At 30.2% G+C, this 27,088-nt stretch overlaps 3 protein-coding genes across 6 annotated transcripts in view; all 3 read left to right on the top strand.

Moving 5' to 3' along the window:
- Window positions 1-2,622, top strand: part of Nup154 (nuclear pore complex protein Nup154) — a 20,678-nt gene extending 18,056 nt beyond the window's left edge. For all 3 annotated transcript variants that reach the window (XM_067052015.1, XM_014419482.3, XM_014419480.3), the window contains exons 25-27: window positions 1,243-1,363; window positions 1,848-1,973; window positions 2,053-2,622. In XM_067052015.1, coding sequence (XP_066908116.1) covers window positions 1,243-1,363; window positions 1,848-1,973; window positions 2,053-2,179 — 374 coding nt within the window. In that variant the 3' untranslated portion in view covers window positions 2,180-2,622. The remainder of the gene's footprint in view (window positions 1-1,242; window positions 1,364-1,847; window positions 1,974-2,052) is intronic.
- A 6,059-nt stretch (window positions 2,623-8,681) lies between these two features.
- Ids (iduronate 2-sulfatase) lies at window positions 8,682-15,605 on the top strand. The gene is made up of 7 exons (XM_014419491.3): window positions 8,682-9,524; window positions 9,803-9,980; window positions 12,011-12,313; window positions 12,528-12,677; window positions 14,089-14,226; window positions 14,446-14,741; window positions 14,827-15,605. The coding sequence occupies exons 1-7, from the start codon at window positions 9,324-9,326 to the stop codon at window positions 15,142-15,144; spliced, it is 1,584 nt and encodes a 527-aa protein (XP_014274977.1). The 5' UTR covers window positions 8,682-9,323; the 3' UTR covers window positions 15,145-15,605.
- A 2,140-nt stretch (window positions 15,606-17,745) lies between these two features.
- Window positions 17,746-27,070, top strand: LOC106680035 (mediator complex subunit 28). 2 transcript variants are annotated; one of them, XM_014419492.3, is made up of 5 exons: window positions 17,746-17,922; window positions 19,664-19,843; window positions 20,961-21,137; window positions 21,725-21,817; window positions 23,657-27,070. In XM_014419492.3, the coding sequence occupies exons 1-5, from the start codon at window positions 17,863-17,865 to the stop codon at window positions 23,771-23,773; spliced, it is 627 nt and encodes a 208-aa protein (XP_014274978.1). In that variant the 5' UTR covers window positions 17,746-17,862; the 3' UTR covers window positions 23,774-27,070. The 2 variants fall into 2 exon arrangements, with proteins under 2 accessions (XP_014274978.1, XP_066908122.1); XM_067052021.1 differs by having other exon boundaries at window positions 20,961-21,143.
- Window positions 27,071-27,088: the final 18 nt, after the last annotated feature.

The raw sequence follows: 27,088 nt of genomic DNA, 5'->3' as shown, positions 1-27,088 counted from the left end.
GATTTATTATATACTTTTATTATTATTATTTTTTTTTAACTATGAGATCTAGGCTTCAGCGCAAATGTTAACACTTGAAATCACTAATAAGGGTTTCCAACTGATATTTGACATATTTTGATTTGTTCATTCGATCATTCCACAAAAATGGTTTTTGCCCCATTTGGGGTCACATGTCACTGTTCAGTCTCTGCTGACAAGCACTCACTTGGGAATGAAATTATCTTTTGGTAAACATTGACCAATGTTTATATTGGTTTTGTTTATATTCATATTAGTTTTCAGTCTGTTTTTAACAGTGGAAAGGCTGCATCTTTCATTGGATGGAAAATAAAATAATTGTTAGTTTGAGCTCCTATGGATTTCTCTTAGTAACATAGCAATAATAATGGGCGTTTCAGAAAGTTTAGTTATGTGGACTTAAAATCATCAAAGAGAAACAGGGATTCTCATTAGAAAACCAGGAAGTGACTCATAAAGAATTACTTCTCGTAGATAGAATAGAAAGCTGATCATATCAGCAAAAATAAATCAACTTTTCATATCTAATTTGCTTATTCCTCTTAAACTAAGGCTATGATTTTCTTACTTAATTCTGAAAACTTGTTTTATCTCATCTTAACATCTAGCTGTCCATGGACATCTGGTTCATCCCTAAAGATTTCTCTTTGAATTTCAAATATTTTAGCCTCCTAAAAATATTGAGCTCTCAATGAACATTTGTTCTTTAATTCTTCATTTATTTTGCTTCATAATTCTTGCAATTATGGTTTTGTACCTCCTGACTTGCTTTGGTTTCTAGGATTTTTCCTATAGATAAAATAAATTATTTTATCATTGGAGTTACGGCAGTCATTTAATTAAGTGTTTGGTAGAGAAATTATTCTTCATCAACTTTTAGTCTTCTCCAGCCAACTGAAATAGATGCCAAAAGCTGAAGCCCCTGCTACACAATGTTATACACATTTTCCTCAATGTTAGGTCCAATGTTCAGAAGAAGGAATTATTGGCATTAGGCATTGGTAGCTGACAACAGAAGTTGGATAAAGATCACACAATCCGTCCTGTGTCTCCTATCTTGGAAGATGTTCATTCCATTTTCATTGTGTAGCTGCGGTTTTACCAATTCTCTCACTCAGTTATTTATTTACTTCTTTTAATAAGTTTTGTAGTTTTTATCAAAATTAGATTAAATTTTAATTTATAAGGCTAAATTAATTGTTTTTGTGTGTATGTTTTTAGAATATCTAGTTTGGCAGTTGGAATTGATCAGCTGCAAGCTTGGAGTAGATAAATTTCATGTACACAATATCATGACCTCTTTAGGAGTTCCTTATTCCACACTTTTGGATATATATTCCAAGTATAGTATATTATTTATTTTAATTTAAACTAATACTTTATTATTGATTTCTATAAATTTGTCAACTCATATACTCCCCAATTACTAATTTGGTAGCCTTGTTTGTTTAATATGTTGACTGCCGACTAACAAGTTTGGATTATTGCTCAGGATGCTGGCTGGCTCTGAGTTATCTCTTTTTTTTACTAGAAGAAAACTTATAGTGGGCATCCTAGGCAAGATCACTAACTACCAATTATCTCATAGTTGATAGTCAACATGTTAAAGAGTATCAGGCCTCAAGGTTTGCCCTCTTCCTGATTGCATGTTTGAGGGTTGGGCTGTTGTTTTCCCTTATCAGTCTCAATCTCATCACCCACTACTTTTCAGAAATGTACAAATAAGTAATTGGAATAATGCTTTTCACTATTTCTAGAGAAACAACAAGTGTTATAAATCTAATATAATAACTCTTAATATTTCATTTAAATATCTGAATTTTCAGGATGTATTCAGCTAATGATAACTGTTGGCTTGAATCTGATAATGAATTTCATTTGATCCAAGTGATTGCAAGTTTCTGTGAATCCTTTACTGACAATAAACAGTTGACAACCTCAGCACAAGAAAGGTTACAATCTTTAGAATTTATATTTACCATTACTTTTATTATAAATTGTCATTTATACCATGCTTGATTTTTGTTTCAGAAAATCAACTGCCATACAAATGCATGACTTAATTAATGAATGTATAATCGTTCTTCATAGCAAAACTGGATTGGGAGAATTGGTTGGATATCTTAAAAGCATACAAACAAAACTGGAAAGAATTTAGCCTACAACTTATTGGGGGTCTGAAAAAAGAATAGAACCAATGAGATTATCACATCCCCCATGGACTTTTGTTAGCTGAATGTTCACGTTACGATAAACTCAAATATCAATATTACGAGATGTCAAAATAAATGTGTATGAATTTGTATAAATGTAATTATTTAATATTATGGTTTAAATGTTGTGTGCAAGGTATGGTTGTTTTGTAAATTTGACTGTAATTTTATTCTATAAAAATGCTGCCATTTTTATGTCTTAAGGTTGGAAAAGAATAAAATATGGAATCATGTATTAATTTTATACTTTTATGGAAACTTTATCATAATTTTTATCTCCTATTAGAATAGCATATCTTTATAACATATATTGGGTTTCTTTGTTAAAATTAGAATCTAAGGCCTGAAATTGATTGTTTTGTTAATAAATATATTTTGGACTTCCTAACTTTTGATTTTTCCTATAAAAAATTATTTATTTTTATTATATTAATTTCTTTTCGATTCATCCTCTTTACCATACCATAGTTACAGGATTTTTTTTTGCTTTCGGATTCACTACATTTTATGAATAACAGTGGTAATCTTGTTTACTTTATACAATTGATTTTATGCTTGATTGCAGCTTTGCAAAGCTTTTGGTCTTACATATCTTCTCTTTTAAGCTAAGCTTTCCTTCTCTAGCACTTTTCTGGCTTTATATGAGCAGTTTTCTTTATTGTTTTAAAGAAAAAATTATGATAAAATGTTTAAACTGAGATACTTTTTCTATTACTAGCAAGTTATTAATTTCTCTAAGATTTTGAATTTCAGAACATAGGCGCTCGACCATTTTGGGGCTTTGGGAGGATTTGTTTTTCAGGCCCATGGTGGATTAATTTTCAAGGTTGGTGCAGATTATTTGAACTTTAGGACATAAAAGAATGCTGTGTGTAGATAGGAATTTTTGGAGCCTGTGGTAGATATAATGTTGGAGCATTATCGGGCAAATTTGTCTTAGGGGTCTGAGGTGGATTATTTTTGTGGCCTGGTCCTGATACAAATTTTAAGTTCTTGTGAAAATTTGTTTTGGGGTGGACTGATACAAATTTAAGTTTTGGGGAAAATATATAAGGACAATGTTTTCCCTTCTACCATCATTGCATTCAGTAAGGTTGATATGTTGCGACAGTTCACTGTCTGGGCACATACATACAGTCAAACGTGACAGCTAATGCAACTGTTAGTTCACTGACATTACTTAAACTATCAGCTATCACTCCATACCCAGTGTGACATTACTGTAATGTCATAACTATCAACTAACAAATAGTTATTCTGTGGTATTGGCTGCGACTTCTGCTGCAATAACTGGAACAACGATCATTCACAGTCTAGGCATATAGATGTGCTAGTTAACATAACAGTTGTGGCATGCATACAAACAAATCTCTTAATTTTTCTAACCTGGAATATTGGCTTGTAATTATCAATTATTACATTGGTATAACCAAGCAGTCATTTGAAAGTTTTTACATTAAACTTTAAACCTATTAGATAATCCCTCTCCATCTGTATGTCAGAAATGTTCAGGAAGGGGTAAACCAAAATATATATATAAGCATGTATAGGAAAGTGAAAGCAAAAATTATTGTTTATTTTTACATATATGACAAGTGTTTTGGGGCATATATTAAAAGCATAGTTCTCTTAATCTATATAAATTGTTTTTAATTTTTCTTACTAAACCTAATTTATAACAATAGTAAAATGAGAAATTGTTATTTATCCTTTACAATAATGTAACAGGCTCACAGAAAGGAGGAATTATTTTAGTACTAAAAAATATGATTGAAATGACTATTTTAGCATCAAATTTCTTTCCTAATACTCTTTTTCACTCTTAAATCATATTTTCACCACCAAAATTGCTCATCTTTACTTATTTCCTAATTTATAACATATTCTTGTCATGCTCATCTATTTATTGAACATGTTGATAACTCCCTTAATCCTTTATTAATATAATTTCCTCCTAATTTAATTGGTATTCAATTTATCATAACCATACTAATTCACATTAGTTTATTAAATTAATAAGAGCATAAAGGAATAACCAATCAATCAAGTATAATAAAAACTAATTTAAAACACACATAAATAAATATAACTAAAAAATTATACATCGTTTCAACTCTTATCAATAATACGAAAAAAAACAACATAAAATGACAATTTAGAATGTTAAAATAATAGTCTAACGACAGCAGCACAAAGCAAGAAATGTAGGAAATAATAGTTCCGATTAGCAATCCTAGAGGCCAGCACCATCCAAACAGCCGTTTTCGAAGTCCAAACCGCTTGAAAATATTTTTAATAATAGTTCGACTAACTGCATAAAGAGAGCAGCACCAATCAAGAGAGATGGGAATAGTAGTTTCACTAACCGCCGCGAGAGACCAGCACCATCCAAACAGCCATTTCTAAAGTCTAGTAGGAAAATTTTTATTTTGTATTAGGATATTAGGAACTTACAGGAGCTCAAAAAGTCTGGCTGACGTTATAATTGTGTTGGAACAAATTCATTGAGTTGTGTTCCAACACAAGTTTAAACTATCTGATCCGATCAGTTGAGCTCTTGTAGGTTCCTAATATCCTAATACAAAATAAAATTTTTCTTGCTAGACTTGAGAAATGGCTGTTTGATTGGTGCTGGCCTCTCGTGGCGGTTAGTGAAACTACTATTCTATCTTTCTTGATTGGTGCTGCTCTCTGTATGCAGTTAGTCGAACTATTATTAAAAATATTTTCAAGGTACATTTGGACTTGGGAAACGGCTGTTTGATTGGTGCTGGCCTCTCGTGGCGTTTAGTAAAACTACTATTCTATCTTTCTTGATTGGTGCTGCTCTCTTTATGCAGTTAGTTGAACTATTATTAAAATATATCAATTGGGACATGGGAAACGACTGTTTGGATGGTGCTGGCCTCTGACGGTGTTATTCGGAACTATTTTTTCTAGATTTCTTTCTTTTTGCTGTACTTTATTGAACTATTTTAACATTTTAAATTGAAAAATCAGTAAGAAACTTCTAATGAATAAAAATTTAATTATGATTTAAGTAGTGAGTAGTTAATTAGTTTAGTAATGAAAAATTAACTATTTACATGGATTAAAAGAGTTAAACTTTTAATTTGTTTTATGAAGGCAAATAAAAAATAATCATAAGAACTAGTTGAAATTGAAATCTATATATATTTAAAAGGGAATGGTTGAATCTTTATCCACAATATACTGTTGAATTGAATTTTTTTTTTGTTTTTTTTGTTTTTTTTTACAAAATGTTCCTAGTCTCTATGGGAAGGTTATTAAGATACTAAAATCACCGAATTCTCAGGTAGAAAAAAGTTATGAACAAAATCAAGCGTTTTCGGCGCGTTTCTTAAGAAAGAATAGGTTTGTTTCTCTATTATTATAGATCAATCAATTCGTCTGTTTCAGAAAAAATATCACAGATTCCTCTAAACGATATCATATTCGGAAAAAAAAATTATAAACATAACATGGCTTAGGGTAAAGTAGGTCAATAATTTTTTTTTTAGGAAGAAGCAAATTATATTCGTTTTTAGTGTCGCCTCAAAATACTCAATAACTTTTATAATTCAAATAAAATTTTTAAAAAAATTGATTAATTTGGAGGATTTTTTTCTCCCCTTTAGATGTCCATTGTTCATATAATCCTTCATAATTCCTCTGCATTTTATTAAATAAAGAAAAAATTCAGATGTTTCATTTTATATCTCCGGTTCTAATTTATTTAATTAGAATCGGTTTATTCCCTTTGGTGCAGTTTATAGAGCCCTAAACCACTGCCAAGTTTGGAGTAGATTGGTTGAGTCCTGTTGAAGTTATTTATATTTTTAAGAGTTTTCAAATGAAATCAAAGGTTCCTATTGTAGGATGAATATTTTGGTCTACAAAATTTTATTTTCCATTTTTTTCGAAAATTTGTATATAAGGGTTTCTTCAGGAGCTGAAAACAAATATTGAAGTTTGTTTTACTCCAGAAAAAATCTTTTACCACACTTCGACACGTAAGCCGGCCTGACAAACAGTAGAAACGTCTGTTTTGTTCTTTATCAAGGTTTAGTTTATTATAATATTAAGGTTAAATTTATGATACATTTATAATAATAAAGTATATATGAATGTTTAATTTTAACTAAAACTATCAATTGTGTCCATTTAATCCATATACATCTTCAAAAGTAGCAATAGCGAAGCATTGCCGGGTCAGCTAGTTTCATAAAATAGACAAATTTGATTCTGAATTAACTGCTACGTTGTGAATAAGTTTTGTTATGATAAATTGATAAACCATTAGACTAAGAGAGTTTGGAGGGATTAATGTTTTAATTAATTAAATTTCTTCAGAAATTCAGGGACACCTCTATTTTCTAATTTTATGGAGATTTGAAGTGGTGATTACCCTTTCTACCACAGTATTTCCTGTCATCCATCCTTTATCAAGACACCGCCCATCATGTATCTCATATCTTCTTTTATTCAAACATCCTGTTTGTACCTCTGTTCAGTAACTTTACATTAATCTTCCTCTTTTTTTTATAAATTATATTTTAACATTGTCATAATAGTTGAAATTACAAGGATATACAACCAGAAGTAGTAAGTACAACAGCTTAATAACAACTGCCATCTTCAAAAAGGTGGAATTAATTATTACTTTTTTAAAAATATAAAAAGGAAAAATACCAAACTGGTAAGTTGAGGCCAGTTACATCAAATGCTCTTTCACTTCAATTTGGGTGGGAGATGAAAATACTATTCTTCTAATTTATTTATGAAAATTTTAGAGCAGTGAAGAAGTTTAATAATAGTTTTGTTGTTTATTTCACAGACATCAGTGCCTTGAGCTACCAATTGAGAATTCCACTTGTCAAAGCTAATTGAGGTCATAAACGTGAATATTGAAAGAAAATTAGATCTTCGTTTCTCTATTGCCAATTATTACTTACATCATTGGTCCCTAGACTCCTAAGAATTTTTAGTGACGCTGGGAAGCAACAAATAAACCATTTTTCACCTGTACCCTCGAGATAAGCTTGAAAAATCCAAAACAAAAACAAAGATAGAAGTATATTTAAAGTGATTCTGAGATACTACAAAACTATTTAAAATACAAAACATAAGCCTCATCTTTGTCGATTCTGTCAAGTACTTGGAAGTGAACACTGATAAAAATACTCATACACTTTTCTTTCTCTTTCACACAACAACAACTAAAGAGGTCATACAAGAGAAATATTTTTAGTGATGAGTTTTCTGATTCCTACAAATGGTATTGGTCACCTTTCAGCTGAAAATTTTTGTTTGTGAGAGATCATAATTGGGCTAAGGAGTGACTGAAAACTGTGGTATAGGCAAAAAGTGTTACCATGATTGATGTGTTATATCTAAAGTTGAAACTATGCTTCGTATCAATACTTCATTTCAGGGTTTGCTGCAAAAGAAACTGGTACAATTGATTTCTTATGTTCCAGCCTTAACATTATGACGGGGCCAAGAAATGACAAAACAAGCATTACATATTTTCAAACTAGATAAAAATTAATGATTAGAATATTAGATATTACATATTTATAATATTATTTGACTCTATAACCAGAAAACAGATATGAAGCATTTATTTTATATTTACTTAACAGGTAATGTACATTTTAATGTTATTTAATGTTTAACGTCATATACATGTTATATAATGTTTGATATTGTATTTTAATGATTCTCCTGAATATATACGGTCGACTTGATTAGACTGTTTGCTCAAGTATCCTTCAGATTGTTTTCAAATAAGAACTTCCTATATAGGAATAAATTACCTGCCAAAAGTAGGGGGCAATTCATTTTTAAACGAAGATTTGGGAATCGGACACCTCCAGCCATTTTTCATGTACCTTTAGGTGTATGATGTTCAGTCTGATATACTAATAATGGTTTATTGCCTTTTTGGAGGACCTTAAGTAAATTACATTTGCCCCATTACATAGGATTAATAGACAAAGATCTTATCTAATTTTATTTTTTGAAAATCGTTGAGCAACTATTGCATGTGCGATTTTTCAAAGAGTGAGCAAGATGAATTTTTTACCACCTCCTAAAAGTTTATCTACCGACTAATACATATATACGTAGACCTAATCTAAACTCATTTACATACATGTACATATATATATATATATATATATATATTCATATATATATATGAAGGGTATATGCTAATATAATATACCCTTCTTTTACTATATGGCATTACAAGGTAGGAGGCTCGCTGAAGAAGGCGTAGTCATTTAGTTGCGGTACCTATGTTATATAAGGTATATTTTATCTTAAGACATGAGAATTTGCTTTTGGCGAGTTTTATATGAGCCATAAATACAATAATCATACAGTTGCAGTTATAACGTCATTGATTCCCCGAAAGCTAGTAATATTGACACGTAATTGTCGGGTATAATCAGTATTTTCAAGGCTGTCTGGAAGTAATTTTGGCATGAATGGATGCTGGCTTTCTTTGTGAACTCCAAACTTAATCTTGATCAGCTTAATTTTTTCCTGGCAAAAGAAAAAAATATGGATTTACTTAGGTGATAACCGCGATACCCTTCTTTGAGATAAGTCAGGAAATATTGATTAGACTTCCATATTGTTCCTCAAGAATACCATTTTAGGTTGAGAATCAGATCACCACTGAAAGGGTCCTTTGGGGGATTGGTCTATCTCTTTTGAGCGAGCGGAAGTTGACAGCTCTTATCTACGCTTATGAACCTTATCAGTGGAAGTCGGACAGAAGCACATAATTAAGATAGAATACTTTTCGAGCATGATTGTTTTGTGTGAACTATAACTATGGTCTGCTAGCGCGACTTATTGTTATCAGTGATATTGACCTGCATAACCTTTTTGTGAGTTGCATAAATTCGAGTGTTCCCAATTTATGCAGTTGATGAATAAAAAAGTTTGCTTTTTGTTTACTAATTTATGAGAATAAACTGTTTATGTTCTCAGTTTCATGGAACTGACTGAATCTTCATCAATATTTTTGTTATTGAGATCTACTTATTGATTCAATCAATTCAATAAATAAAAAAAATGAAATATTTAAACATATTTGTTCCGTTTATGTTAAGTTTTATTATATCTATAAATTCTTGTAAGAAGATTAATATTATTTTATTAATTCTGGATGATTTAAGACCATTGCTCAGTAGTTATGGTGATAAAAACGCATATACCCCTAATATAGACCAACTTGGAAAAGAAGGCATTCTTTTTAGTCATTCCTATGCACAGGTGTGATATTTATGAACATTACACAATTGCCAGTTGAGGCTGGTTGCTGAGAAAAGAGTTAAAACATTTTATGATTAAATCTAACACAATTTACTTCAGAGTTTGGTTACCTGAGACTACAAAGATCATGTATACTCAGGGTGAACAAATTCTGGGCAATTTTAATTCGAGAGATAAATATACTTTGCCTACAACTTACAACTCCAACTGCTGGCCCAGCAACCAGGCCTTATTCTATTTAATTATTTTATATTTGATAGATATTTAAATCTTTTCAGCAAGCATTATGTGCACCAAGCAGGAATTCTTTCCTTACAAGTCGTCGTCCTGATACTTTACGTTTATATGATTTCAACAGCTATTGGCGAGAAGTAGCTGGTAATTTCACCACACTTCCCCAATTTTTTAAAGAAAACAGTTATAGCACAATGTCTATTGGAAAGGTTTTTCACCCAGGTGATATTTAATTCCATAATCAATTATTTGCTTTCATTACTAGTCTTTAAGAACCAACTAGTTTTCTTCAAATTGCTTCTAAAAAGGCCATTGCCACGATTATTATTTATTTTTCTATCATTTTAAATTTATTCATGAGAATTTTTTTCCCTATATTTATATTACTCTTTTATATAATATAAACCAAAAATTTAACAAAAACAGGCCAAAATAATATGGATTTAAAACTAATTAGTAAATAAAAGTAAATAGTTAAATAAAATAGCAATGAAAAATATATGAAAGTTTTAAATAAGTATTTCTTTAAAAGAAACATTTCATTGTCTTGTTCAGTGAAAAAATTTCCTATATTTCATTAAATGTTTTTTTTTTAAATATACATAAAACGGGTTATTCCAAACTTTTGATTTGTTAGAGCTTTATATAAAACAATTATTTAAGCCTCTTTTAAGAAAACATGTGTTTAAATCTTTTTTGTAAATTAGTATTTATTTTATTTTATACCAGATATCGGCCTGGTGGGCCTTACATGGTTGATATAACTGTTATATTATATATATATTTTAACAGTTGATTATGGGGGGGGTATAGTCTCGTACAAAAGACACCCCTAACTATAAACAATGTTATTATTAAAAGAAGAAAAAAATAAATAGATAAGAATAATGCTTCTTAATAAAAGAGGAAAGTAAAAAAATAATGATATTGGTACACTTAAATAAAACAAACAATTGCCTTCTAATAGTAAAAAGAAACAAGTTAATTTGAAAAAGGGACAAGAGAAGAAAATAAAAAAATAATAATGAATAAATAAAATGAGTAATAATAAAAAATAAAATAAAGATAGTGTGACTATGAATTAATTTTATATTCATTAAAATTTATAAAAGAATGTCCTGCAGCAGTCTGGGCTTCAGTCTTCGGGTTGAAGTTGGTTTTCCCAAGTTGTAGGTCACTGCTCCTTTAACTGTCGGCAACTGGGAGTGGAACTTGATGAACCGTTTTTTGATGTAATCCTCTATTGACTCCATATGTAATTAGCGAATAAATTAGTATCCTACATCATAACAATTCATGAAAAATCTTGTGTTTTTTACTAGATAAAGTCTCAAGTCTCAATCCCCCGCCTTATCTCTAATTCGATGAAATGTAAGTTACCCACATTTTTTAGAGGCTGGGTTCTATCTCCAGAGTTGAGACAAAACTGTTATAAAAGAATAAATAAATTATATACTATAGCCTTATTTAAACCCAGGTTAGGGATCTAAGAGCCAATGCCTTAACCATTGAGCTATCCCACTCTGTTTTTATTTAATTATTTATTAATAACTGTAAAAGTTGAAATTTTATAATTGTGAAAAATAGTATAACATAAACTGTGATTGAAAAACAATATTATATTGTGTTGACTTCTGAAGATATAAGATCAAATCATGTGTATTATTACTATTATCATAACATCCCTAATTATTCCTCAATACTACTAATTTTATTTCATACAATATTTTGAAATATTGAGTGTTTTTGTTTTGCAAATCTTTACTTTGAATTTTAGTCAGCAGTAAAAGCCTAATAATTTGTTTCCATACTTCTGCTTGCTTATTTTCTTTGGATATGTTTATTTCTAAATTTAGCCAAATAATCATAGAACAAACTATACTTTAATACGTATAAGAAATTATTGAAATTAAATTTACTGAACTTGCTAAGATGTTCCTGGCTATTGATATGAAATAGATTCATATTTCAAGGGGGTGTTTGGTAAGCTATTTCTCTGGATTAGAAACAGGAACTCTCAGCTGAGACTGAAGGATGGACATAATAGGGCAAAGGGCAGCTGTACATCTTAGGCTTGTTGCAGATCCTTCAGAGGAAGTCGAGATAAATTTCAGATTCGAAGGAGATCATATGTTGAAAATAATATCTTGATGCTCTATTGATCTTTTAGTGAAATAATCCTTATTCTAATCAATTCGCTTGTATCAATAAAGAATAACTGTTACATGTATTGTGTATTTACTATTTTGTAGGAATCAGCAGCAATTTTTCAGATGATCAGCCATACAGTTGGACCTTCCCTCCATTTCACCCCAAAACAGAAATATATAAAAATTCTAAAGTTTGCATCAGCAAGGGTAATCCATTCCCTCAAAGTAATCTTGTTTGTCCTGTTGAAACTAAACTGCAGCCTGGTGGAACATTGCCTGACATAGAATCTACTTATGAAGCTATACAATTTTTGCAGAGAACAAATACATCAAGAACTCCATTCTTTCTGGCTGTTGGTTTTCAAAAACCTCATATACCATTAAAATATCCAAAGCAGTTTAAAAGTAAGTAAGAAAATACTGAAGTGATGGAATTCATTTAATAGTAAAATTCATATATTTTATTTAATTTTTACACTATCAATTAAACATATACGAATACTTACACTAATTAAGCAAAATGCTAATGATTTTATTAGCTTGATTAATTGATTACCAAATATGCTTATTATTACTTCATTTCAAATAAATCATCTAGTGACAATATTTTTTTCCTCAGAGTATCACCCTCTTAAAAAAGTAATTTTACCAAACCAAAGAAGAAAGCCACCCAACCTTCCACTTGTTGCCTGGAATCCATGGACAGATTTAAGAGAAAGAGAGGATATTAAGGAACTTGATATATCATTCCCATTTGGTATAATTAAAGGTATTTATTTATTTATATTAGATGTTTCCTTTTAGCCTTTGAGGAGTACATATTATATATGAATGGGCGAATTGCCAAGTGACTATTTTGGGAATAACAGATTGATTAGTGCCTTTGATGAATGCAGAGATTTAGGGCAAGTAGGTTAAGGTAGAGTTGTTTCTAAATCCACGAGTTATCACTTTTTCATTTCCACTTATTAACTTAGTGAGGATCCACTAGAACATCAGCATTCCTATTTCTCAGGCTTTCCAGTTTTCATTTATATTCTACTTTCCCTGGCTGTTCATTTTGATGTTGCGCCATAGATGTTTGTGTAGGGAGTTGGTAGTTGAGCAAGAAAACTGCTTTTAATGGAGAGGCCATCTTTTCCAGTTCTACTGCAGCAACATGCTTTCACTTCTCCATTGTAATTGTAAAGGGGGAATATCTACTGGTGATTTTCTTTAAAACAGGCGGTAATAGTACCCAGCTCCTGTTTCTCTGCTGTTTGGTATTGAAGATCTGTTAGAATAGATTTGAGTCCGCTTTTCTACTGTAAATTCTTTATGAATAGTTTATAGGACTTGCTGTTTCAATTCATATTCTATGTAGAAGTGTCCTGACATCAAATGGTTCTTAAATCTTAAGTGAGCTCGAGGCAAGTGTATCCATTTATATACATAATTTTTTATATAAGCATAACATAAAATTAGTCTCATTAAGAACAATACCTATTTCATAGATGTAAACATAGCTTGAATTGAGTTAACAGATATTTAATATCTGCGTACTTCTAGAGTAGCCTCCATCTTTAGCAGGTAAGGCCATAAGGGTCCACTTCAAATAGCACAAAATCCTAGCGGTAGCTACAAGTGCCTGTACCCACAGATATAATACCAGCCATTCTGTTGTCAGTGCAAGTCACAGAACAGCCAGTACAGTCAAAATAGAAGTTGTCTTTTTCATTCATCAATAATATATTTTAATGGCTATATTCATTGTTATATATTAATGTTATCATTAAATGTAATGTTGAAAAAAGTGTTTCATTGCAAGTTAGTAGAAAAACATTTCTAAAAAGTGAGTGTTAAATTTTAACAATATATTGTACAATTAACATTTAGAAATGTTTTTTCAATGCTCATCTTTTAGCCTTTCCTTCAATGACTTTGTTCCTTCCTGGCAGAACTTACTCTTGTATAGATAGTAAGATTTGAAGGAACCCAGAGTGGGTGAGTGGCTAATGTGTGCTAGTGGTGATGTAAAAATCATGAGTTTAAATCCCATTATAGCTCAGTGGGATAATAGACCTAAGACCCCCTTGAATTGGAAAGACACAAATTAAGGTCTTTTACAATACTAAAATTATAGTACGACTTAAGAAATATAACATAATTATCAACAACTGATGGCCACATCATGATTTCAGATAAACAAGCGAGGTTGATCATTCAAAGTTATTATGCGGCTGTATCATATGTTGATGATCTAATTGGACAAATATTGAAAGAAGTTAAATATTTGCAACTAGATAAAACTACAGTTATTGGTTTAATAGGAGATCATGGTAAATCAATTATACTTGCACCATCTTGTTATTTGTATTTTATCTCTAGAATATAATTGTCCTCAAATGAAACTCTAAAGCTTAGTTTTTAAATTTTGTTTTATTTTAAATATTTTCTGTTATTAATTTTTTTTTTCTTAAAAACTTGTTCTAACTTGACATTATGTAAGATTTTTGAAAAATTTATTAAATTCTTTAGAAAAAAAAAATAAATTTCAGGTTGGTCCTTAGGTGAGCATGGAGAATGGTCTAAATATAGTAATTTTGATGTCGCTACTAGGGTACCTTTGATACTGAAAATACCTGGACTATCTGACAAAAACATAGACATCGATGGTTACAAAACTGTACATGAACCAGTTGAATTAGTAGATTTATTTCCTACTTTAGTTGACATAACAGGTTTAAAATCCATTGAACCATGCGGTAACAAATCAAAAACTATTAAACTTTGCACAGAAGGCAAAAGTTTGTTACCTTTAATGATAAATGCTTTCAATGATAGAAGAAAAAAGGTATTTCATATTTTAACATTTTATATCAAATATTACAATAATTTATGTGTAAAATTCAATTGTTGGTTTAAATATCTTTCAATAGGAGAAAAGGCAAAAGTTTTTTTCATACAGCCAATACCCTAGACCAGGAGAATACCCAACTATGGAACCCAACAGCGATAAACCAAAACTCAATGAAATTAAGATAATGGGCTGCAGCATCAGGACACAGAGATTTCGGTACACGGAATGGTGTAGTTTTCATAATTTTTCAATCGATTGGAATGAAATCAAAGCTTCTGAACTCTACGATCACTATATTGATCCGATGGAAAATAAAAATCTCTCAGAGGACACGAGTTACTTTGAAATAAAGAAGGAACTTAGTGATAAGTTAAGGCTACAATGGAACAAATACTGATTTATTAAATTTGTACATATTAAACAATACTTGTTTTTTTATGTCTTTTTGACTATATAAACTGTATGCAGAAATAATTTTAAAGGAGTTTATATCTTGAACTAATATAAAACAGCCAAAAATCTAAAAGAGACTAAAATTAATTGTTAGGATAAAACTGGAAGATTCTAACCACTAAGCTTTGGGTCTCTAAAATATCACTAAACCAACCACTCAACATTTCATGAATTCGGACATCATCAAGACAGAAAACACAAGATCATATAAATGCAGTTCAAATACAGCACATCTCACATTGACGGTCTAAAAAAGACACAACAAATGAAGACTGTACATTACTCCAAAACACATACTCTTTTTTAGATAACCAAGGCTTGGTGGTTGGAATTTTCTAATTATATCTCAATAATCTTACAATAAAGCATATTTATCTAGATAAAATAAAAAATTAAGCCATCATATTTAATTTCTTTTTCTTCCATATTAGCCTGATAGATGAGTTATAAACCCATTTTTTATTCAAATAAGAGTAAAATCATTAAAAGCCATTCACAGAGATGTCCTGGGGCAACCCATTAAATTGAATTGTAGAATGTCTTTCTATATCAATGTTCACTAAGAGGAATATAATGTTCATTTAAGACGAAATAATATATTCCCCTTCACTCATCCAAGAAACTTCTGATAGTGTCATTTAGTATACATGGAGTTGTTATTACTTGGTATCCTCTCATATATGTCCACAAGGTCTGAGGGCTTTTATACATGAGGTTTGGGGCTGATTTCCTCCAGGGTATTGTTAAATTTCTTTGTCCTTTCAATTCCCTCCTTTCTGATTGATCCCTCTGACATATCAGATTGTTTCTCTATACTATCCTTGCCCATGTATGTCCTATATACCCATTCATACTTGTTATGAATGAACAAACAAGAAAAAAGATCACTATGGTGACCATGATGAAGAGGCTCAAAGCTGTAGGTGATCTATTGTAATTTGGAGCCCATTTTGACTTATTTGTCATCCTTTCTTCCAGATCAAACGATGTTTGACATCAATAATAGTGGTCAGGATTTCAACACAATGGCGAACTCTGCACCAAGCTGTGAGATGGCTCATACCCTTTTTTTCACAGGTAAGAAAAAAAATATATATAGTTGTCACGAATAGTTTCAACTATTTCATTGTCTGCTGGTTGTGGAGGTTTGAGGGGTGAGACATTCATTGACAAAGGCTAACCTCACCAGCTTTGGCCTCAGTTCACAGCAAGCTTCCAACTAAGTCTGTTATAACACTAACGATGACCATTTGTAAAGGCTTGATTCTGAGTATTCTGAGGTACACAACCCCTGCATGGACAGAAGAGAAAACTGATCATCATACAGAGATTGGCTCAGCAAGACATGAATAATGTTGTCGCATGAGGCAGTTCAGGTGCTTTTCAAGTAGGATGTTGTTGCATACAAAGCAAAGAGGCAGGGCTGGACCTACCAGCCCGATACACAGGATAAGGTGCAGCCCCATCAGTGAGGCACTCAATCGAGCGCTGGTCTGCACCACAGTTGAAATTGTTTTAGTTGGCCCAGAAATATTCTGAGGACAAAAATATTTTTCATTAGCTAAATGAATACAAATTGAAAAAAAATATTTGTAGCAATTCTTAAAAATGTTTATATTTATTGAAACGATCTCGTGTTCCTTACTAAATAAAACGACCATGTCCACAGCAGAATGACCAGGTGAAATGGCTGAGGTAATGCGGATTTTCAAGCTGCTCTTAAAGTAGCGGGATTCATGCATGAAAAAAAGACTTGAATGGCCATAGCCTTAGGAGAGGAGTGGTATAACACTATAGTCGTAATCTTTAGCGATGGTCCGGTGTATACTTTATGAAGATTTCTTGATTACACAGAGATTTCCTTAGCAGTCTCAAAATAATATAATTTTGACATTAATGTTTACCAATAGTAGGTCATGTTAAGACGAGACAGTATTAAGTTCACTCTCACCCCCTTCAAAGCAGTACCAGTAAATCTTTGATTGTGTTCTTTTATACATGTTATTATTGTTCCACCTTTCTCATCCATGAGGTCCAGGTGATGATTCCTTCCTCTTCTGCTATCCTGCCCTTTTACGGTTATGTCAGAAGACTTCAGTTGAATACTTTTCTGATCGGAGCTAAGGTCAGCAGTCAACAAGCCTTCTAACACACAAGAATTTTTGTCGATATCATTCCATATCTGGAGTAAATAAATACACAATGTAAAAGTTTATGCATGCCCTCTGAGATTTATGACTCCCCTCCGAAATAAACTTGAATAAATATTACGTAAAAAACTAATGTTTTAATTATATTGATTTGAATGAATATAGAACCAGTGAATTAGTCTTAAAAAATTTCGGAATTCTTTTATTTTTGGTAAAACTTTACTTTAGTAGAGTTTAGAGCTAAAGTAAAGTTTTACCTTATTTTTTGACGTATCCTGTTTTGTTTTTTTATATTCCTTCTAAACGATTATATTATGACATAATTGAGTTTAATATTTGTGAAACTCTCATTCATACCTTAAAGATATATCCTCTTTGCTATGTTTTATAACCTTCTCATCTCGTCTCGTACTTCATCTTTGTCGGTGTCAAGAGAAAGATTTTAGACTCCAGAATTGAAGCTGTTTTATGAATTGTTAATTTTCTTGAGTCGGTTTATTGTCTAGGGCAAAATGTCCACAGCAACGAATGGAAATGGCAATTTGGTGGATGAGTTTGAAGAAGCATTCCAAGTAAATCTCAATTTATTTGATTTGTTTATTTATGGATTTATCTGATTATGGTATATTTAATGTATTTATATGAAAATATGAACGCATGGGCATATCATTTTTGATATGAAAGAACGAATCCGCAATATTTAAAAGCTTTTGACATCCTGAAGGTACTTATTACTCATAAAGTAAAAAATTTAAATCTGATTTGGACTATATTTTCAGCATCAGCTAAAATTTACATATTTAAATGATCACAGTTTCATTTAAGAGCATGACATTGGCAAAACCAATGTGTCTTGTGATTTGTTAATATTCTAATGAAGAATCCTGTTGTGGGATTTAAATATTATTATTGAGTGTATTATTAGTTTCTGACTTGAAATGATTTAATAATACAAAAAAGTTCTGGTAAGTAGGAGGCAGTTGTGGGTGGTCATTGGGTATTATTTAATTCTGTGGTAACCAAAAATAACATCGTTGTGTCTATGGAATTCCATGTCCAAAAATATAAAACTGATTTTAATAATTACTGGAATCTAGCTAATTATTAGCTAGATATATTGATGACCAAGTAGCAATCATTTGTGTGAATTAAACCATATTAACATAAAAAATATAAAATTTAGTGCATAACATTTTCAATAAGCCTGAAATTTTCTGACAAACATCTTAAGGCAAGTTTAGAGTGTTCATAAATGAATAATATAGGAATATTATCCCACAGCGGTCCCTTAATACAAAGGTATATAATTTAATTTTAGTAAAATATGATAATGTGGAGTATTGGCACCAGGCCATCTATATTCTAATATAGGAAGCATGATCATTTAACTATATGGTGGGTTACATGTTTAGCTGATTTATAAACTGCCCAAATACTGCCAATTGAGGACTTCCTTAAGTATGCCTTCCCAGGAAAATATTGTTGTACAGTTTCACAGTACTAATTCACTCAACTTTTTTAAAGTTACATTATGCCCAATTATTAAATGAAATGGTTAACATAAATAAATATCACCTTAATTATTGATAAGCAAATTCTACAAAGGTGAATCTTTTAGCTTGTCAAGCAATTCTGCCACTTCTAGTATTGCTTATATCATCAGTGTTCTGTGTGTTATCCCTAGCTCCATTAGTGTGTTGATCTGCAGTATTATTTCCGTTAATTTTAAATATCATTAGTTGGTGAATTGGCAATTAATTCATTCGAGGAGCTATTGGTACTGTGGCCTCCTCTTGTAGAAGATATTCCTTCAATTTATTGTTATTCAAACTGACTTTTGTGTCTACAGGATAAACCAGGATTTTTGACAAAACTTTTAAACTTTAAAGTGGTTCAATATTATGTTAAAAAATATCTTTGGCATGGTTTTTTTCAACAAATCCTTCAGTAAAGAGACCTTTAGTAACAATGGCAACCATAAGTCTGAATCTGAATTATCAAGGATTGTGTTTAAAGGTATCTTGACTCGTAACTCCAATCTTTATTGTTAATAGAACTGTTACAGTGCACGAGAATTCATTTTCAGCTGAGGATCTCAGTTCTGAAACCATGATAAATTGAACTATTTGTAATAAAACAAATATTAATTGACCCTTGTATAATTTTATTAACCAAGTCGACAAAATTTTGTGAAATATTGACAAAATTTTGGTAAAAATAATTCACCTAAATCAGAAGACAACTACAATGTTTAGCTCAAGATTTAATGAGATGCCCTCTTAAATATCATTCTGATCAGGATTTTTTTTTCAGTCCTGCCTCAGTGTTCTAACAAAAGAGGAAGCTTTAGCAACGATGGAAAAAGACGAAATCAGAATGGAAGTAGATCATTCAGTTTTACGTTTTATTGATCTTGCTAGACAGATGGAAGCATTCTTCCTTCAAAAAAGGTTCTTACTTTCGGCATTGAAACCAGAGCTTGTTGTACGAGAGGTAAGTATTTTTGTTTTATTTACTTTTAATATTAAAAACTGATCATCTGTAATTACCAGTTATGTGCAAATTTTTCTCTTAAATATGGTCATTTTGAACCAACACATACATTTATCAATTCTCATTGAGTTTTTAAATTTACACAATTTTTTGTTACTCTGTTACATCTCAAACCATGATGATTTGATTATCTTTTTATATAAAAGTTATAAGGGACATAATATATCATTCTAAATTGTGGCAATTAAAGTTCCTGCAAAAAGTCTGATGGTAATTTGGTATACAGAGTAAATTACAGAATTAGATGATTGGATTGAGGCTGGTTTTACTAAGAAGACATTATTTATTATAAATAAAAAGAAACTTGGAATAATTCTAAAATTAATTGTTCTCCTAAATTCTATTTAGCTCATTAGATACCAGTGATTGTAGCAAAACCTAGAGAAAGTATTAATGGGAGAATATGAGCAATTTGAATTAGTGAAATATTTAATATTCCATTTATAGTGACTTGAAGCTGTATAGTATAAAGTTGGATAGATGAATAGGTGATTTGTAATTAAAAATATTTTAATACAATTTAACTAATGCTCAAATGAGATGTAAATTTACGCTAAAGCCATGTAGGCTACTAAAATGAACTTCTAGCAAGTGTTTCGATAGTTAAGATCAGCAGGGTAAAAAACAGTAGTGACTGCCAAAAGTTAAAAAACTTCTGGAAAAAGGTTAGGCAAGCAACAGATGTGGGCAAACACATTCGTCTCTAAATTTTTGAGATTAATTTATGTAAAATTATGAAATTATGCAACCACTCCTAGTACCGAATATACCCTAACATGAAGAATTGACTTTTCCAGTATTTTTTTTTCTCCTATTAAAAGATCTATTTAACCAGTAAAGTAAATAAATAAAAAATGTATATATTGTAGGTAAAGTTAGAAAAATTATAATGGAGTTTGGAAAATGCTCTGGATATCAAATTGTTCGTTCCTGTGAGGATTTTCATACTCCTTGGAGGGTTCTTTAATTTGTACTAATTATTGCTTTTCATAGCCATATTTCTTATTTCATTGTGTGAATGTGGTAAAACCAAAGTATATATAATAGTTGTTTTCAGGATACTAGTGATCTTAGAAACGAGTTATCAAGAAAAGAAGAATTGATAAAACGCCATCATGAGAAAATAGCAATTTGGCAAAACCTTTTAGGTCCTCCAGCAGATCTTCAAACATGGGCCAAGTCTCCAGCACAAGGGCCTGCTACACCTTCTGCACCTCCTGGAACACCACCACAAGTAAATGTATAAATTCTTGAATTTAAATTTATTTGATTACATAATTGTAATTCGGTGGGGATCATGAAAAAATGAGTGAACCAAAATCATTAATTTTGTCATTCTTCTATAAATTCAAAGTTCCACAAAATTTAATTCAGTTTTATTTTTACTAATTTTATAAATATGTGCTTTCTAAAATTATTTGATAATTTTTTGTGTAAGTAAATTTACATGCCTGGAGTAATACTTTATTATTAAAATAAAATTATAGTTTCACTATAAGATAAGATTGCGACAATCTATGTACTAAATATGGATTACTTTTCTTTTATTTCAAATTTAGATTTAAATATGAAATTTAGTAGAATGGAAGTATTTTATTAAAAAATCAATTATAAAATCAAAAAGTCTTAAATAAATCTATCGCCTATACTGGACCTTTTTATACTTGTACATTTACTTTATTTATATGGTGTTATTGAAAGAACATAATTGAATCATCTGTCTCTGAACATTGCAGAATGAACTAATTTGTGAAATTGTATAAATTGATATACCATTTACCATGAAAAAATTTTCTATTTAATGATTAATTAAATTTTTAGGTGGCAATGATGCAGCAACAAATACAACAGCAACAACAAATACAGCAAATGCAAATGCAACAACAGATGCAGCAGCAACTTCAGCAACAGCAGGTAAGAAGATTATAGTTGGTTTGTTCTAACATGAATTTTGACTATCATCAAACTAGTGGCCTCCTGTGAGGTGCAGGATTTGGAAAGAAAAAAATATAAGCATGCATTTTGATGATAGTCCAAACTTATTTAGGAAGAAGCTTAATATTTGAGGGTGTTTTATATATGTCGGATCATGGATTGATCAGTATGCTGTGTAATGTGGCAACCCGATATATTTGGGCAGCATAAATGAATAAATTTCTTTCTTTTCTCTCTCTTATAAGATAAGAAGGAGCAAGTTTCTTCAATCATGAAAAATATAAGTTTCGAGATAAACCACCAGGTGATTAGGATCATAGGCTATCATGAGTAATATGACCTTGGTGTATAACAATTCAAGGATTTAGAGTCGAATTCCCCTTTAGCAAGGGATGATAAAGTCATTTGTGATAGAGATCTGCTGTGATAGGAATGCTTCTTGGATTTGGAAGTCGCCTGATACTCAGGATCTTCTACTATTCTACTTTAGTAGAAAGTATGTCGACTACCCAGTCTAGAACTGCTAAGTTTAGTTGTAGTAGGATGGTACTGTTCACCATGTATGGATGGTTGTGGATGTAGGATTATCAAATCCTGTGTTAAAGTTTAAAAGGTCTCTCAGCAACTCCCCTGAGGCTGAGTGGGAGGTATACCTCCCTCAGTCCCTTGGCTCTCACCTTGCTTATAATATAGCTCTTTCCAATAGGGCTCTCTAAATTAATGGAATATGGTCCGGGTGCAGTAAAAAAAAATTCAAATAGTAGATAATTATACTATTTTATTGAGCCAATGTTTCGCCCCACGTTGCAGGGCTTCATCAGGGCTAAAAAAGATACAAACACTATAGTTACAAAAAAGGAAAAAAGAGAAAAAACATAAGTGTAAAATAACAGAGGTATAAAATGTAATAAAGTAAGATATAATAAGAAAAATTAAAGGTTGTAAATAGTAAATGAAAAGGGTAATAGTAACAGATAGATAAGAGAAGAAATATTAAAGAAAATACAAATAAAGAGATGTAAAAAGAAAAAAAAATTCACCTAATTTAAATACTTTTTTACTATGTTTACTTTACAAATTATTTTCGTTATTGTGGCATAACTGCCGTCCCCACTCCTCCCAATACCAACGGTCACTTTGTTTTTGACTGCCATCAAAACAGGTATGCATTCTGTCTCATCATTTGATTTGTATTTTTTTTTTTTCTTTTTACATCTCTTTATTTGTATTTTCTTTAATATTTCTTCTCTTATCTATCTGTTACTATTTACAACCTTTAATTTTTCTTATTATATCAATCAATATATTAGGTCAATCAATAATCTTCCAGCTCTCTAAATTGTTTGATTCTGTACCCCCTCAGAGCCTCTCAACTCCCACTAGTTTGTTTGGTGATTAAGTCTCTGTTTTTATGAATTTATTTATCAATTTTACTTTCAACATTTATTAATTATGAGTCTTAACAATTTATTAAAAAAAAAAATTAAATGAAATAAACCTCTGTGACGTTTGGTTTGGATGTTATTAAAAATTCTTTTATCATGCTTTTCTGCATTCTATGCTTGTTTGATTCTATACCCCCTCAGAGCCTCTCAACTCCCACTAGTTTGTTTGGTGATTAAGTCTCTGTTTTTATGAATTTATTTATCAATTTTACTTTCAACATTTATTAAAAAAAAAATTAAATGAAATAAACTTCTGTGACGTTTGGTTTGGATGTTATTAAAAATTCTTTTATCGTGATTTTCTAATTGGCAAATTGTGAAAAGTTACCTATACTTATTTACTCAGTAAATATTTTCTTTTTGTTATTTTTAGGTTCAAGGTGGTATGAATCCTAGCATGATGATGGGACCTGGTATGCTTCATGGACCTTTAGCTTATTTAGAAAAGACTACTTCGAATATTGGAGTAGGTGAAGGAGGGAGGAGGTGACGGGGGAGGGGGAGGGGGAGGGGGCGGGGCAGAGGCCGTGCACGCGGCCACTACCCTTCGTAACCACCCCCTCTCGCCCCTACTCCCCTCTTGGTTGAGTTATCTGTCCATATCCTCTCGTAGATTATTTTTTTTTTTTTATACTGTTTATGTTATTTATATTTTCTCATCTTTGAAAAGAAAGAGGGCTTCTTGGTGTTCACCCATCTTTCTGTGGAGTTAAATTATTTTTTGAAAACATTGGAAAAATTATGATTTTAAAAGTATACAATATTATATTTATTTAATTTTTCTAAGACTTTTATTATCTATAATTGCATCTTGCATCTGAATCATCATTATTTTTATTTTTTAAACACTGATTTCACATCTACTCCACTTTTCATGATTATTCTATCTAGTGTTTCTTTATAATTTTTAAAATAAGTATACTCTGTCTGCTTTTATATTTTTTGATTCTAATTAATCTTATTATATCTGAAATCAATAAATTTCACTGTTAGTGTTTCATGTTCAATTTTTCAGCAGATACATTCTATTTGATAAAGCCGTAACAAATTGCTTCATTAAATAAAAATTATCATGAATGTAATATTGTTTCAAAAGAATCAATACAGTCAGTTCTCAAGTTATGACTGACCACAGTTCATCCATCTACCTCGGTCATGATTCAAAATGGTTATATAAGTTAGACAACAAATTTTAACACTATATTTTACACCATAATATTTATGTAAAAATATTTTATTTATTTGCTAATGTAATGGGGAAATAGTCACATGATATATTATATTTGGATAAAAGCTTTATTTTTCCTTTACTATAGTTGAAATGATTAAATTTAAGATGTAAAAATACTAAAATGCATAATGAGTAACTCACTGAACATCAGCTGTCAAAATCTATTGCATCATCTTGTTTCATGGCAAAAGTGTGCAACTTACAACAACTGTAAAAATTGTTTTAATTTTTTTTTTTGGTATGTTTGTTGCAAGTCGGAATGATCATAAGTTTAGAACTGACTGTAATAGGTTTTCTAAGATTTTAACAGCACCTGGTTCCTTATTTTCTTAATGAGGATGGAATTTCTTTACCCAATTCTTATTAAAGCCAGTTTTTTGATCTTGTTAACACCAAAATTGTGAATATCATACTTTCTATTCTAAACTTTATTTAAAAGATTGGAAGGAAATAAGATTGCTCCTTAAAAACAAATTTAATCAATTGTGAAGGTTAGTTTTGTAAGGAACTTGATACTAATCATGAGAAATGGAGTGCATGTCTAAAATCAGCTTGTGAATTTGATCAAAATAAGACATATAAAACTAAATTAAGATTTTCAATGTGATCAAATCACAGGAAAAATAGAAGTTTAACGTTTATGTTAAAGAAAGCTCTCTTTTCTTTATAATTTGATTTTTCAATGCAACGTGTAATTTTATATTTATAAATCTCATAAATGAGTATAAAGCTAAACATCCATATAAAATGATACCTTTCATTTAAGAAAAATTAAATAAAAAATATAGGAAAACAAATTATTTTTAATTTCAAGTGATAAAATTGTGATAAATTATTCATTAAATCATAAATTTTATTTAATGTTTGTAGTTTTTTTAATTATATGAAAGAATGAAAACCTCCAGTATTCTTGATTATTATTTCATGCCATTTAGTGTGTCTTCTACATAGACTATAATGAAAAGTTAATCAATTTAACACATTTTTTTTCATTTAGTGGTTTTCATTTCTTACTGCGGGAAGGATATATTACATTACTAGATGAAATAAACTTTAATTTTTAGTTTTAAAAAATCAAATGAATGGCTGCATTGAATCAAGTTGTTTGGATTGGTTCTCTAATTTGAATATTAATAAATTATTTTGTTTCACTTTTCCCTACTTATGTTTTTGTTTAGTAGCGAATTGTTGAAAGTTGATTTTTGTTCTTAATTTCCAGCCGTGAATGTTTTCTGATGCAATTTCCCTGGATGTGTATTTCTAGTTTAAATTGTTTGCAATTTTTTAATGATAATTTAAACAAGTTAAACAACAAATATGAAAATGTCAGTTCTTTTGAAACAAATAATGTTTTTGTTGTACAGATAATACAGAATTATATGTAAATATTGTAAAATATCATGCAATTTTAAATACAAACTCCTCAGGAATTGTTACTGTATACGAATAGTTTTACTGAAATTTAAACTCATATGGAAGTAATTTTTATCCCAAAAACTATCATTTCTTTTCTACTTTAAGAGACTAGTTAATAAGACTTTTTAAATAAGTTGGAAAAATTTGTCTTTGCATGTACAATTGTTACACTTTGCAATTTTAACTCTTATTCTGTGTGTTAGTATTTGGAAATGAATTTTGAAAGCTAATGGATTGGATTTTACTGAGGTTTGCCTTCAAAATTTCTTTAATCATATTTGTGTTACGTAGGTCTTAACTGAAATAATATTGCATTCAAATATCACATCTCGACCACTAAGTTGTTCATGATGCATGACTTAAAGCATTTAGAGCATTTTAATCATTGTGGTCAGTTCCACATAAGTATTTGTATAACCAGTTATATCATATTTATATCAGAGTAACTCATGAATTGTTCAGATTTTATCACCTCATTTATGACAATGTTTACCTGCTGTCCCAGTACCTTAATTAATTTTTGATGTAATAAATTATATATTTAAAACTATATAAAGGTAGTGGAACTTTGAATTGATTTAAAAATCATGAACTGGTCTTATCATGATAAATACCATAAGTCAAATCAGTTAATAACTAACTTAAATATTATATAATAGATGTTTTGTTATAGCACAGCTCTCTTTTTATTTTGTTATAGTGTAGTATCGACTATAATCAAAATTATTTAACTTTTTCATATTGTGTTCCTAACAGTATTAGCATTAGATTATGTTTGTTTATAAACACAACCTAATCCTAGCACCATCCTTGGAAATGTTAGTATATTAAATCACAACTTTTGCTCGAAATTTGATATTTGAACAAAATGCTTTGTAATGAAACTTTTGAATTTTTATATTCATGTATAGGTATTGTGATTTACATGTAATCAATCATTCCTTGTTTGGGAAATCAAATGTGTGTAACCTTCCCCATATTCTCAGCTCCTCTTTTCCTCTAATCATATTCTATTATTTATTTTAAATGTACTTGTCTTTTTAATTTATATGTCTAAGTGTTACAGTTAATTCAACCAAAATCTTGTTGTTTTAATTAAGGATACTGTAGATATAAGAAATAAAGATAATAATATTTAAATTTTTGCATACAACTATG

Source organism: Halyomorpha halys, unplaced genomic scaffold (assembly GCF_000696795.3).
Source record: "Halyomorpha halys isolate HHAL.00 unplaced genomic scaffold, Hhal_1.1 Scaffold239.1, whole genome shotgun sequence".
NCBI lineage: Eukaryota > Metazoa > Arthropoda > Insecta > Hemiptera > Pentatomidae > Halyomorpha > Halyomorpha halys.
The sequence above is the reverse complement of the archived record's forward strand: the minus strand, read 5'-3'. Positions and strand labels throughout refer to the sequence as shown.

Bases quoted from the DNA above. Each gene is read 5' to 3' on its own strand.
- Ids (XM_014419491.3), top strand. From the start codon at position 9,324: ATGAAATATTTAAACATATTTGTTCCGTTTATGTTAAGTTTTATTATA. The intron at 9,981-12,010 runs GTGATATTTAAT...ACTATTTTGTAG, and splicing joins TGGAAAGGTTTTTCACCCAG to GAATCAGCAGCAATTTTTCA. The intron at 14,227-14,445 runs GTAAATCAATTA...AATAAATTTCAG, and splicing joins TGGTTTAATAGGAGATCATG to GTTGGTCCTTAGGTGAGCAT.
- LOC106680035 (XM_067052021.1), top strand. From the start codon at position 17,863: ATGTCCACAGCAACGAATGGAAATGGCAATTTGGTGGATGAGTTTGAA. The intron at 21,144-21,724 runs GTATAAATTCTT...TTAAATTTTTAG, and splicing joins GAACACCACCACAAGTAAAT to GTGGCAATGATGCAGCAACA. The intron at 21,818-23,656 runs GTAAGAAGATTA...TGTTATTTTTAG, and splicing joins AGCAACTTCAGCAACAGCAG to GTTCAAGGTGGTATGAATCC.